The sequence below is a fragment of the Canis lupus genome, chromosome 21 (genome assembly GCF_003254725.2).
Source record: "Canis lupus dingo isolate Sandy chromosome 21, ASM325472v2, whole genome shotgun sequence".
Taxonomy (NCBI): Eukaryota; Metazoa; Chordata; class Mammalia; order Carnivora; family Canidae; genus Canis; species Canis lupus.
The window spans coordinates 22,975,826-22,989,434 of record NC_064263.1 but is presented as its reverse complement, the minus strand read 5'-3'; the positions used below and the strand labels follow the sequence as shown (position 1 = coordinate 22,989,434).

The window sequence follows — 13,609 nt, the reverse complement described above, 5'->3', positions numbered from 1 at the left end:
TAGTAAGAATGGAAGTAACTAAATTCTCTAAAATTGATTTTATATATTCCCAGAAATACAAATTATGTACAAACCCACATGCACCCATTTTAACAATTATAAACTTGATCATTAGATACTTTTACAAAACGGGAGTTTTTAAACCTTTATTACAAAATTAAAAACCTCATGGTAGGGTAAGAGGAGTAGTAGTTTGGGTGTGTGTTGAAATTTGTTCATGTGTGTTTTTTAATAAATAAGAGGTTCAATTATAAACTACCCATGTAATTCTAGTAGTATGTTGGATGCATGATGTACATTGTTTCTTATCTTAATAACAGTGCTACAAGGTAATATATATGCCTGTTTGATAGTTAGGGAAACTGAGGTTTGGACAGACTGAACAACTTACTCTAAGCCCCAGCTAGTAGCGACTGGTAAAACCGATGTTGGATAGTTCCGCTCTTTTACAGCATTTTGCTGCCTCTCTTATATTATACTTCCTTAAACTTCCTTCCTTCAGCTGATTAAATGTCTGCTAGAGGTCTAGGAGAGGTCAATGATGGGCCTTATAATTGAATAAGCGAGGTCTAGAACATATATTTTTAGGGAAAGCATGGGACATAATTATCAGAATCATTAACTTTGGTTGGAGTTTTGACTGTCTGAGTGGTTTTTATATTTATTTATTTATTTATTTATTTATTTATTTATTTATTTATTTATTTTAAGATTTATTTATTTATTTATTCAGGGTGGGGGGCAGAGACACAGGCAGAGGGAGAAGCAGGCTCCATGCAGGGAGCCCAGTGCGGGAGATCCCGGGATCCCAGGATCACGCCCTGAGCTGAAGGCAGGCGCTAAGCCTCTGAGCCATCCAGGCATCCCAGGAAAGTAATTTCTAAGTTGATATGTAAAGGATGAGTAGAGATGAATTAGTGGAAGAGATTTTATTGGGCTGAGGAGTAACTACTGCTTATAAAATCAGCAGGCAATTCCCAAGAGTTATCTTGTATGTTTTGACAAATTGTTATGAATTCCCAAGTTGTGTTTCTGGACCATACATTTGTTACTGGGTGATAAGAACAGTGATCGTTTGTGAATGTTTTGAAATTTCTTTGTGCAAGTGTGTTTCTTTAATAAATAAGCTGCCATTGAGCAGTGTTACGGAGAAGTTGTCCTGGCTAAATATTGAGTTTAGATTCTCTTGTGGGTAGTGAGGAGGTAGTGAACTTTTCAAAGCCACAAATACCCTAATATTCTGTTGCTGTACTTTTAGTGAACATGGTGTGGGTCCCTAGATTGTCTTAGTGCTTGAAGAATTTGTTCCATGTAGAAAATGGGCTGACATGTCTAGGTTAAATAAAATAGAAATCATCTGGGTCTTTACAGTAACATGGTTGGGCACTAAAATCTTTGAATGTTTGGAGACTCTCTGGCAGTGTCTGAATGTACCAGCTCAGGAGTTAATGCGTACTGTCTGGCAGCTATTTCATGAAAGTATAAAGGAAGGTCATTGTAATGAGACAACTGACAATAGCTGTGCTGTACTAACGTTGTATTGACTTAGAAAGGAGACCCAGGTCATCTCTTCGATCATATGAAGTAACTTCACAACACTACCCTCACTTTCAAAGGCTTTGGATTTATTCGAGAATGAAGTTATTTACAAATATTTAATGCAGCACCTGCTTCCCAAGTCCTCCCTCTCCCCGATGCAATATATTCACCAATTCCTTCTTTTTTTTCACTTTGGAAAAGGGTGGTCATTTCATGCTTTTTCTGGTGCTTTATCACTTTGAGAATGAGCATTTGAAATTTTGTTATGTCATGATCTAGAGCACACGTACTTTTGTTGAGAGATGGTCGTACACATAGGAGAGTAAATGGCTACCATTTCAGGTGGTATAATTTGAAAGCTAGGAAGGTCCTCCAGTGTCTGCTTTTTAGACTTTAAGGCCTAAAATTACAGCATGAAAAGATACCTTTATTTGATTTATTGCTGCAGCCCCCTCCTTCTAAGATGCTGTATTTTTTCTGCTATTGGGTCTTTAACAAATATAGTTTCATTACCTTTTTATTGAGATAGAGCATGCATTGCAGTAAAGGGCACATATAATAGCCCAGATCAAGAAGTTGAACGTTATCAGCACCTTTTGTGTTTTCCCTCTAGTCACTACCTTCTCCAAAGGAGAACCACTGACTTGACTTTGAGCACCATCTGTTAGTTTTGCTTATTTTTGAACATGTATTTCTACACACACACACACACATACAGCATGTTCTCTTTTGCCTAGTGTTACATATGTGAGATTCATCCATATTGTTGCACGTAGTAGTTTATGAACTCTAATGACATGTCCTTTGGTGAACATGTGTATGAATTTCATTGCTGTTAGATATATACTTAGGAGTGGAATCAAGTGCTGGGTCATAGGTTATTTTCATCTTTAGTGGATACTGCCAATAGTTTTTCAAAATGGTTATACTGATAACTTCCCTAGCAGCAGTGTGAGGGTTTTAGTTGCTCTATATCCTTCTTCAAACTTGTTATTACTATTACTGCTTTTAAATAAAGTGCATGTTCTGGAAAATTATGCCAACTAATGCCAATTAGGAATAAACATTCTATGCAGGGACTTGACACTTTTTTTAAGTTTATAGGATATATTTGATCTGACTTGTTAGTTTAAGTAGCTTTGTTTCCATGCTTCTTGTTTTTGACTATTCAAGGATAGTGGAGTTGGTGGTCTGTTGAATTCCAGTTAGAGGAAATGTTATCATTTGAATTTTTTATATCTGTATCACATTTTTTTTGGTCCCCCTCCCCTCCCTTCCTATTTAGGGGACATTATTTACCTTTTTCTCATTGACTGGAGCTTATCATGAGGAACATCACATCTTCTTCTAGAGTCATCTTTCAGGGGCTGCCTAGGACATAAAACTCAATTGCTTTATACTAAATGATCCCCAGCAGCGTGGCCTACCTCATACACAAAAGTTACCTAATGTTATCACTATCTTTTTGTTTTATTTTTCGTTGTTATCATGTCTTTTAAGTCAGATATGTAGACTTTGACTTCCTGCTCCAGAAATAACCAAATGCATGATGTTGACAAGTTACTTAATGGTTTTTTAAGTAATTTTCTACCCAACATGGGGCTCACACTCAACAACCCTGAAACCAAGAATCTGGTAGACTGACTAAGCCAACCAGGTGCCCTGAAAGATCCTTCAGTGTAGCTGCTTGTTATTCTCGAGCTGTGTGTCCTGCCACTCTTGTGTTGTGCATTCCAGGAGTTTTCTTAGCTCCCTGACCACACCTTACTCACTATATCACGCTGTTGAGCCTTTGTTTATTGTGTTCTTTACACCTGAAAGTCTTTATTTTAACCTGGGGAAATTCTGTTTGTCCTTTAAAAGCCAAGTTGCACAGCCTCTGTGGTGATGTCTTTCCCCTATTCCTCAAAGTTTATTATTTCCCTTCTGTGCTACTGTATAGCCTTGTGCATAATTCTATAACTGAACTTTTCATGAAATGATGTAATTAGGGGTTTGAATCTAACAAGTTGGAAATACTTTGAAGACACTGTTTATGTTTCAGTTCTTAATAATTGTGTCTTAAGTGTTGAATAAATAAGTGTATACCATATGAAGCCGTATTATCGTATATCCTCCTTTTAATGACTATAATAAATAAGGAGCGAAATTCAGAAGTACTGGTGTTCATTCTGAGGAGCTGCATGCAGGATGGACTTCCCTTGTAGGTCAGGGCCGGCCAGTGCTCTCTCTGGAGGAGCCTGGAGAACAAGCAGAGCTGTGAGGGGGACTCACTGAGATGGCTTAGGGATCTGTTTCTGCTGGCTTTGGCTGGAGAAGAGCTGAGTCTGTTCCCTTTCCGGCCTTGTCAGGATGGAGAATTCAGAGCCCTCCTAAGGGCTGTTGTCATCTGCTGAACCCCGACTTGTGTGTCTGGTGCTTTGGGGTATCGTCCTCTGGGAAAGGCTTATTATCGCGTTTTACAGAGGAGGAAACAAACTCGGAGAGGCTAAAAAGGCTCTCCAGCTCACCACACTAACGTGACCTTGGTTGGTGGGTTGTTGTTGTTGTTTTTAAAATTCATGTATTTATTCATGAGAGGCCCAGAGAGAGAGGCAGGGACACAGGCAGAGGGAGAAGCAGGCTCCTCACAGGGAGCCCAGCGTGGGACTTGATCTCGCATCCCGGGATCACGTCCTGAGCCGAAGATACCTGCTCAGCCACTGAGCCACCCAGACGCCCCTGGTTTGGTTTTTGTTGGTTTTAAGACCGTTGGAAAAAAAATAATAATAATAAAATTAAAAAAAAAAAAAAAAAAAAAAAAAGACCGTTGGGACCCCCGTAGGTCCTGGCCCTCTTTTCCCTTCCCTCACACTCTCCCTGGGTGACCTGGCTCCTGACGTGGCTGCTGCTTCCACCTCTGCCTCTTCTCTGGGCTCCAGACTGCCCCCCCTCCCCGCCCCCACGTCTGCGCTCACTCCTCCCAAAGGCATCTGGAGGCTGGAGTTCAAGTGGGGCCTCTTGGTTCTCTTGGCCGGGGTACCCCGCCCCCACACTGCATCCCTTAGCCTCTGCCAGCCTCCCCCTGCACGGAAAGTGGCCGTTACCTGCCCGGGTGTGTGAGACAGAAACCCAGGAGACATTCTCGATTCCTCCCTTACCTGGCGCCTCACCTTCACCCTCAGCCAGCTGTCACATCTTGTTCCAAAACACCTCTCCCTTACATGTCCTGGCTCCATTCTCCATGTCGCAGAGTGTCACCTGCAGGCACCCCTGCACGAGCCTCTTTACTGATGTTTCTCCTGTTGGTTGGTTCACTCAGCAAATGGTGCTTGGGTGCGCAGGTACTATTTACTGGTATACCTCATTTTACTGTACTTTGCAGATAATGTGCTTTTAAAAAATGAATGTTTATAGAAACTGGGCTTTGAGCAAGTGTGTTGGTACCATGTTCCCCCAAAACATTTGCATGCTTCCTGTCTCTGTGTCATGTTTTAGTGATTCTCACAATATTTCAAAATTTTCATTATGATTATACTTGCTTTGGTGATCTGTGATATTGCTATCACAATTATTCTGGGGCACCATGCACTGCACCCATATAAGACAGTGAACTTAATTGATAAATGTTCTGTGTGTTCTAACTGCTCCACCAGTACCATTCCTCCAACTCTGTCCCTCTCCTCAGGCATCTCCCTATTCCCCTAGATACAACAATATTGAAATTAGGGCAACTAATAGCCCTACAGTGGCCTCTTAAGCATTTAAATGAAAGGGACAGTTACATGCCTTTCTAAATCACAAGCTAGAAACGATTAAGCTTAGTGAGGAGAGCATATTGAAAGCCAAGATATACTGAAAGCTAGGCCTCTTGCACCAAACTGTTAGCCAAGTTGTGAATGTATAGGAAAAGGTTTTTCTTGGGGAGGCACTAAATTAACTTTATAATAATTTTTAATATATCCTCAACATTTATATCTGAATTTTCTTTTTTTTCATTTTTTTATTGAAGTTGGATTTGCCAACATATAGTATAACACCCAGTGCTCATCCCATCAAGTGCCCTTCCAGTGTCTGTCACTCAGTTATCCCATCCCTCCTGCCCACCTCCCCTTCCAAAACCCTTTGTGTGTTTCCCAGAGTTAAGAGTCTCTCATGTTTTGTCACCCTCTCTGATTTTTCCCACTCAGTTCCCGTCCTTTCCCTTATAATCCCTTTCACTATTTCTTATATTCCCTGTATGAGTGAAACCATATGATAAATGTCCTTTTCCGACTGACTGACTTCACTCAGCATAATACCCCCTCAGTTTAGAGGAAAAGTTCTTGAAGGAAATTGAAAGTGCTACTTCAGTGAACACCCAGTGATCAAGTGAAACAGCCTTATTGCTGATGTGGAGAAAGTTTGAGAGGTCTAGATATAAGATCAGATCAGCTACAACATTCCTTTAAATCTAAGTATAATCCAGAGCAAGGCCCTAGCTCTCTTCAATTACATGAAGGCTGGGAGACCTGAGGAAGCTGCAGAGGAAAAGTGTGAAGCTAGCAGAGGTTGGTTCATGAGGTTTAAGGAAAGAAGCCACGTCCATAACATAGAAGTGCATGGTGAAGCAGTGAGGGCTGATGTAGAATGTGCCGCAAATTATCTAGAAGACTGGTGAAGATAATTAATGAAGGTGGCTACACTAAACAATAGATTTTCAGTGCAGATGAAACAGCCTTCTTATTGGAAAAAGGTGCCATCTAGGACTTTCACAGCTAGAGAAATCAGTGCCTGGCTTCAAAGCTTCAAAAGGACAGGCTGACTTCCTTGTTAGGGGCTAATGCTGTTGGTGACTTCAAGCTGAAGCCAATGTCATTTACCATTTTGAAAATCCTGGGGTCCTTAAAAGTTATGCTAAATGTACTCTGCCTTTGCTTTAAAATGGGAACAAGAAAGCCTGAATGGTAGCACATCTGTTTACCATATGATTTCATAAATATTTTTAATTTTTTTAAAATTTATTTATGATAGTCACACACACACAGAGAGAGAGAGAGGCAGAGACATAGGCAGAGGGAGAAGCAGGCTCCATGCACCGGGAGCCCAACGTGGGATTCGATCCCGGGTCTCCAGGATCGCGCCCTGGGCCAAAGGCAGGCGCCAAACCACTGCGCCACCCAGGGATCCCGATTTCATAAATATTTTAAGCCCACTGTTGAGATCTCAGAAGAAGATCCCTTTCAAGATATTAGTTCTCATTGACAATGCACCTGGCCACCTGAGAATTCTGATAGAGATGTGCAAGGAAATTAGTGTTGTTTTTGTAACTGCTAACACAACATCCATTCTGTAGCCCATATGGAACAAGGAGTCATTTCAACTTTCTAGTTTTTACTATTTAAGAAATACAATTTGTAAGGCTATAGCTGCTATAGATAGTGATTCCTCTGCTGGATCTGGGCAAAGTCCATCGAAAACCTTCCAGAAAGGATTCACTATTCTAGATACCATTAAGACCATTTGTGATTCATGGGAAGAGGTCAAAGTAATATTAACAGAAGTTTGGAAGAAGCTGATTCCAAACCTAATAGATGATTGTGAGGGATTCAGGACTGGAGTGGAGGCAATAACTGCAGATGTGGTGGAAATAACAAGAAAACTAGCATGAGAAGTGGAGTCTGAAGATGTGACTGAATTGATGCATTTCATGATCAGACTTGAGTAGATGAGCAGTTACTTCTTATGGTTGAGCAAATAAAGTGGTTTCTTGAGAAGGCATCTACTGTTGGTGAAGCTGCTATGAAGATGGTTGAAATGACAACAAAGGACTTAGAATATTACATAAACTTAGTTGATAAAGTAGTGGTAGGTTTGAGAGGATTGATTGTATTTTTGAAAAACGTTTTACAGGGGGTAAAATGCTACCAAACAGCATCGTGTGCCAGAGAAATTGTTCATGAAGGAAGAGTCAATCAATGCAGCAAACTTTGTGGTCTTATTTTAAGATATTGCCACAGCTACCCCATCCTTCAGCAACCACCACCCTGATGAGTCAGTAGCCATCAACACTGAGGCAAGACCCTCTACCAGCAGAGATTATGACTTGCAGAAAACTCAGATGATGGGTCCTTTTTTTAAATTAAAAAAAAATTATTTTTGATGGTTACATTTTTAAGCAATAAAGTACTTTTTAATTAAGGTATGTACATTGTATATTTTTAGGCATAATGTTATTATACACATAATAGACTGGACTGTGATATAGTATAAACATAACTTTTATATACACTGAGAAACCAAAAGATTCGTTTGACTTGCTTTCCTGTGATACTTGCTTTATTGTTGTGGTCTGGGACCAAACTTGCAATTATCTCTGAGGTACCATTATCACCCCTGTTGTGTTAATTAGGTGTCTTCTTGGTTCATTTAAGTTTCCAATTTGATATATTTTTGAGGTCTTTTGGTTTTCAAAAACAAAATGATTTATAACTTAATTGAAATACCTGTAAACAAATTAGAGTCTTCATGCTTTCCTTTCCATCAACAGAATCCAACGTGGCGGAGTCTCGATTTTGGAATAATCCCGGACCGTCTTGATACATCCGTGTCTTGTTTCGTGGTGAAGATATGGGGTGGAAAGGAGGACATTTACCAGCTTTTGATTGAATGGAAAGTCTGTTTGGATGGGCTGAAATATTTGGGTCAGCAGGTAATTTTTAGACTATAGTTTTGAGTATTTGTCTTCTCTAAATTAACCTATCTAACCTTTCTGTAGATTCTTCAGATTCTACATTTCCGATTATAGAGAGAGAACTTTTATGATTATTTATTTAATTGTAGAAACTTTGAGTCATTGCCAAGTTTAGAAAATAATTTTTAATAGAAGAAACTTACGAAGAAGCACCCTAAGCTTCTAATTTAAGAAGATTTTTTTTTTTTCAGGAAAGAATATGCTTTCCCATTTCATTGTACTTCTTCTGTTTTATTGGTTATTCCCTCATAGAATCTAAAAATGAAGTTGCAAATATAGAACATACTTTTATGACCCGTAGAGTTGGATTATTTTGGGAAGAAGGAGAGCTACTGTTTATTGAGTACAAGGCTGACAAATCCCTAGCTTGTATAGCACTCCTAAGCCCCTATGAGTGAGGTAGTTATTGGATCATAAGACTCTTCTAGCTGAGCTGATAAGTAGCTCCGTAATCCCTTTGGACACAGTGTTCTGGGATGCAGCTAGCAATATATCAGGATTGCTTATGATATGAAACCTTCTTACCATCCTCTGACGTAGGTTATTACACTTAATATTTATACCAGCCTTGTGAAGGTTGGTATTAGTGCCCTTATTTTCCAGATGGGAAAATTCAGATCACACTGGTAGGTAGAGTTAGGATTTTTTTTTTTAATTTATTTACTAAATGAGATTTTATTTATTTGAGAGAGAGAGAGAGAGAGAGAGTGAAAGCGAGAAAGAGCATGAGCCAGGGGAGGGGCAGAGGGAGAGTGAGAAGCAGGTTCTCAGCTGAGCAGGGATCCCAATGCAGGCTTGATCCCAGGACCCTTTGATCATGATCTGAGCCAAAGACAGATGCTCAATTGACTGAGCCAGCCAGCGCCCCTGGAGCTAGGTTTTAAATCCAGGCCTGGCTGACTTACAAATTCATTCTTTGTGCTGTACCACACTGATATATAACATGTAGTTCTTGGTAACCACCCAACAATCTTGGAATGATGCTTTGTCTATTTGTGATACCTGTGGGACTACTGTTAATGGTAACTCCGAAATATTAGTCATATCTATAAATATCCTTGATGTTTCTTAATATTTACTCAATATAGACTTTCTGGTTTGTTTATTTATTCATTCATTCATTCATTCATTCATTCATTCATTTGTTTATTTATTTAGAGTATATGTGTTCATGTGAATGGTGGTGGGGGTGGGAGGGACCTGGGGGGAAAGAGAGAGATTGAGAGAGAGAGAGAGAATCTTAAGTGCAGAGCCTGAAGCTCAATTTCATGACCCTGGAATTACCTGAGCTGAAATCAGCAGTTGGACGCTTAACCAACTGAGCCACTCAGGTTCCCTTCCTTCCTTCCTTCCTTCCTTCCTTCCTTCCTTCCTTCCTTCCTTCCTTCCTTTCTTTCTTTCTTTCTGCCTTTTTTTTTGCTTTCTTTTATTTTTATTTTTTTGCTTTTTTTTTTTTGCTTTCTTTCTTTTAAAGAAACTATTTAATTCTACATATTTTTCTTTCACATTAAAAAATCCCTCTATTCTCATTTTGCTTACCATATACTTTATTTTGTGTCCTCCTATAGTGACCAGAAGAATGCATATAATAGATATTTTCTATAACTAAATTCTAACCACTCTATAATCTTTTTTGTTTTTATATTTTTCCCTCTGTTCTAGGACTGGTCTCAGTGAAAATTTATAAAATAATGACTTTTGGCTTAGGGCCTTTCTCCTCTCTTTCAGTATGAGATACTTGTTGCCTTTTACTGGCCAGTTAGAACCTTGCAGTGAGGTGTATACTCTGTCTTCCCACATACCATAGTTGGCTGTGGATAGACGATGGTATCGAGCACTTGTCTTTCTTCTGAAAGTACCTACATTTCATGGAGGATGATGCTTCTTAATGTTAGAGTTGTATTGACTGTATAGTCTGGTAGGGGAGTTTTGAGCCAAAGAAGGTGGCCTTCGTGCTTTTCAACCCACATATTCCTTAGGTAGTGATCTTCTTGGAATACTCACCTGTGTTTATGTTGAACCTGTCCTAACTTGAGAGAGTCAGCTTTCGGGTGTCTTCTTATAAAGCTGGTTATGTCGGTATAATGGAGAACAAAAGAAATAGAAAACTTGTTTTTTAAGCCAGTTAGAAACTTAATATCATTATAGAAAGTCAAAACTCACCTACGAAATAGGTATAACAAGTAACATGCTACTAGAAAATCAGATAAAATAGAATTACAAATTTTCAGAGGAAAGCAAGACTAAGATGTATCAGGAAAATAGCCAGAATTACTTAGGTTCAGTGATAGATCATTTACTTTCTACCAGGCATTATTCTTACTGTTAAGGATCCAGAGATGGGTAAGACAAGATCCTTAGACTTGGTAAACTGATGATTGATGAATACCTGCATAGTACCATCCTGTTTTGATTACTGTAGCTTTGTAATATAATTTGGATGAGTGTATGGAAGAGTTATTTAGACAAGCGTGGATAGAGTCAGGGAGGGCTGACTTTTGAATGAATTTTTTTTTATAAGTCAGGTTTGTTGAGGTGTAATGTATATACAGTGAAATGCACCCTTTTAAGGTATGCAGTTCAGTGGGTTTGACAAATATATTAAGTCTAGTAACCATCACAATGAATAATGCTGCTGTGAATATTTAAATATAAGTCTTTACGTTGACATTTGTTGTCACTTCCTTTGAGTAAATACATAGAAGTGGAATTTCTGGGTCTAGTGGAAAGTGCATGTTGAAATTTATAAGAAGCTCCCAAATTGTTTTCCATTCTGGTGGGTTTTAGCCATTCCAACGGATTTGAAGTAGTATCTTATTGTGATTTTTTTTAAGTTTTAGTTTTAATTACTCAGTGTTCATCATGACAAGTGCACTCCTTAATCCCCATCACCTATTTCACCCATCCCCCACTTTCCTCTGGTAACCACCAATTTTTTTCTCTATAGCTAAGAGTCTGTTTCTTGGTTTGTCTCTTTCTTTCCCCTGCTTTGCTCGTTTGTTTCATTTCTTAAATTCTCCAAATGAGTGAAATCATATGGTATTTGTCTTTTTCTCATTGATTTCACTTAGCATTATATTTTCTAGCTCCATCCCTATCATTGCAAGTGGCAAGATTTCATTCTTTTTTTTTTTTTTTACAGCTGATACATATGTGTATATATATATATTTATCAGTCAATGGACACTTTAGCTGCTTCCATATCTTGATCATTGTAAATAAATCTGCTCTAAGCACAGGGATGCATATATCCTTTTGAATTAGTGTTTTTGTATTATTTGGGTAAATATTTGATAGTGCAATTGCTAGATCACAGGGTAGTTCTATTTTTAACCTTTTGATGAAACTCAATACTGTTTTCCACAGTGGCTACACTAGTTTGCATCCCACCTACAGTGCACAAGTGTTCCTTTTTCTCCACGTCCTTGCCAACACCTGTTATTTCTTGTGTTGTTGATTTTAGCCATTCTGAACAAGTGTGAGGTGATATCTCATTGTAGTTTTTGTTTATATTTCCCTGATGGTAAGTGATGATGAGCATCTTTTCTTGTAACTGTTGGCCATTTGTATGTCTTTGGAGAAATGTCTATTCATGTCTTCTGTCCATCTTTTAATTGGATTATTTGCTTTTTGGGTATTGAGTTTTATAAATTCTTTATATATTTTGGATACCAATCCTTTATTGGATATGTCATTTGTAAATATCTTCTCCCATTTTATAGGTTGCCTTTTACTTTTGTTGATTTTTTTTTTTTTTTTTTTTTTTTGCTGTGCAGAAACTTTTTATTTTGATATAGTCCCAATAGTTTATTTTTGTTTTTGTTTTCCTTGTCTCAGGGGATCTATGTAAAGAAAAGTTGTTAGAGCCAATATCAGAGAAATTACTGCCTGTACTCTTTTCTAGGATTTTTATGGTTTCAGGTCTCAAATTTAGGTCTTTAATCCATTTTGAATTTATTTTTATGTATGGTATAAGAAAGTCCAATTTCATTCTTTTGCATGTTCATGTCTAGTTTTCCTTACACCATTTGCTGAAGATACTGTCTTTCCCCATTGGATGTTCTTTCCTGCTTTGTTGAAGATTAATTGACCATATAATTGTGGGTTTATTTCTAGATATTCTATTCTGTTCCATTGATCTATGTGTCTTTTTTTGTGCCAGTACTATACTGTTTTAAATATACGGCTTTGTAATATAATGTAAAGTCCAGGATTATGATGCTTCCAGATTTGCTTTTCTTTTCCTGAAAAGCTTGCTTGAATTGCTTTAGCTATTCAGTCTTTTGTGGTTCCATACAAATTTTAGGTTTTCTGTTAAAAATACTTTTGGTATTTTGACAGGGATTGCATTAAAAATGTAGATTGTGGGGATCCCTGGGTGGCTCAGCGGTTTAGCGCCTGCCTTCAGCCCAGGGCGTGATTGTGGAGTCCTGGGATCGAGTCCCACGTCAGTCTCCTTGCATGGAGCCTGCTTCTCCCTCTGCCTGTGGGTCTGCCTCTCTCACTCTCTCTCTTTCTCTCTGTGTCTCTCATGAATAAATAAATAAAATCTTAAAAAAAAATGTAGATTGCTTTGAATAGTATAGACGTTTTAACAACATTTGTTCTTCCAATCCATGAGCATGGAATTTGGAATGTCTTTCCATTTCTTTGTGTCTTCAATTTCTTTCATCAGTTTTCTTTTTTAAAGATTTTATTTATTTATTCATGAGAGACACACAGAGAGAGGCAGAGACATAGGTAGAGGGAGAAGCAGGCTCTCCACAGGGAGCCTGATGTGGCACTTGATCCCAGGACCCTAGGATCACAACCTGAGCCAAAGGCAGATGCTCAACCACTGAGCCACCCAGGTGCCCCTTAATAGTGTTTTATAGTTTTCAGAATACAGGTTCTTCACCTCTTTAGATTGTTTCCTAGGTATCTTATTATTTTGGGTGTAAATGAAATGGTTTTCTTAGTTTCTCTTTCTGCTGTTTCATTAGAATCTTGTAGAATCTTGTGATTTTAATTTGAACTTCTCTAGTGATTAAGTCATGTTGAGCAATACAAAAAATGTTTATTTGTCATCATTCTTTCTCTCACCCCTTTTTTGGTGAAATGTTTATTTAGATCTTTTGCCTACTTTTTATTGGCTGTTTGAATTCTCATTATTGGGTTGTAAAATTTCTGTATGTATTCTAGATAGGAGTCAGTTCTTTATAAGATAGTTATTTTCTGCCAGTCTGTGGCTTGTCCTTTTGTTTAAGTGTCATTTAAATGATCGAAGTTTATCAGTATTGATAAAGTCCACTATATTGTTTTTTCTTTTATGTTTCATGCTCTTTGTGTCTTATCTAAGACATCTTTGCCTAATCATAG

At 38.2% G+C, this 13,609-nt stretch overlaps 1 protein-coding gene and 1 pseudogene across 5 annotated transcripts in view; both read left to right on the top strand.

Annotated features, from left to right (window-relative positions):
* Positions 1-13,609, top strand: part of UVRAG (UV radiation resistance associated) — a 314,973-nt gene that overhangs the window by 45,801 nt on the left and 255,563 nt on the right. For all 5 annotated transcript variants that reach the window (XR_007404442.1, XR_007404443.1, XM_025419621.3 and 2 more), the window contains exon 4: positions 8,048-8,209. Coding sequence is in view for 3 of the 5 variants with exons in the window: in XM_025419621.3 (XP_025275406.1) it covers positions 8,048-8,209 (162 nt within the window). In the remaining 2 variants the exon portion in view is untranslated. The remainder of the gene's footprint in view (positions 1-8,047; positions 8,210-13,609) is intronic.
* LOC118351749 (tigger transposable element-derived protein 1-like) lies at positions 3,136-7,638 on the top strand (annotated as a pseudogene).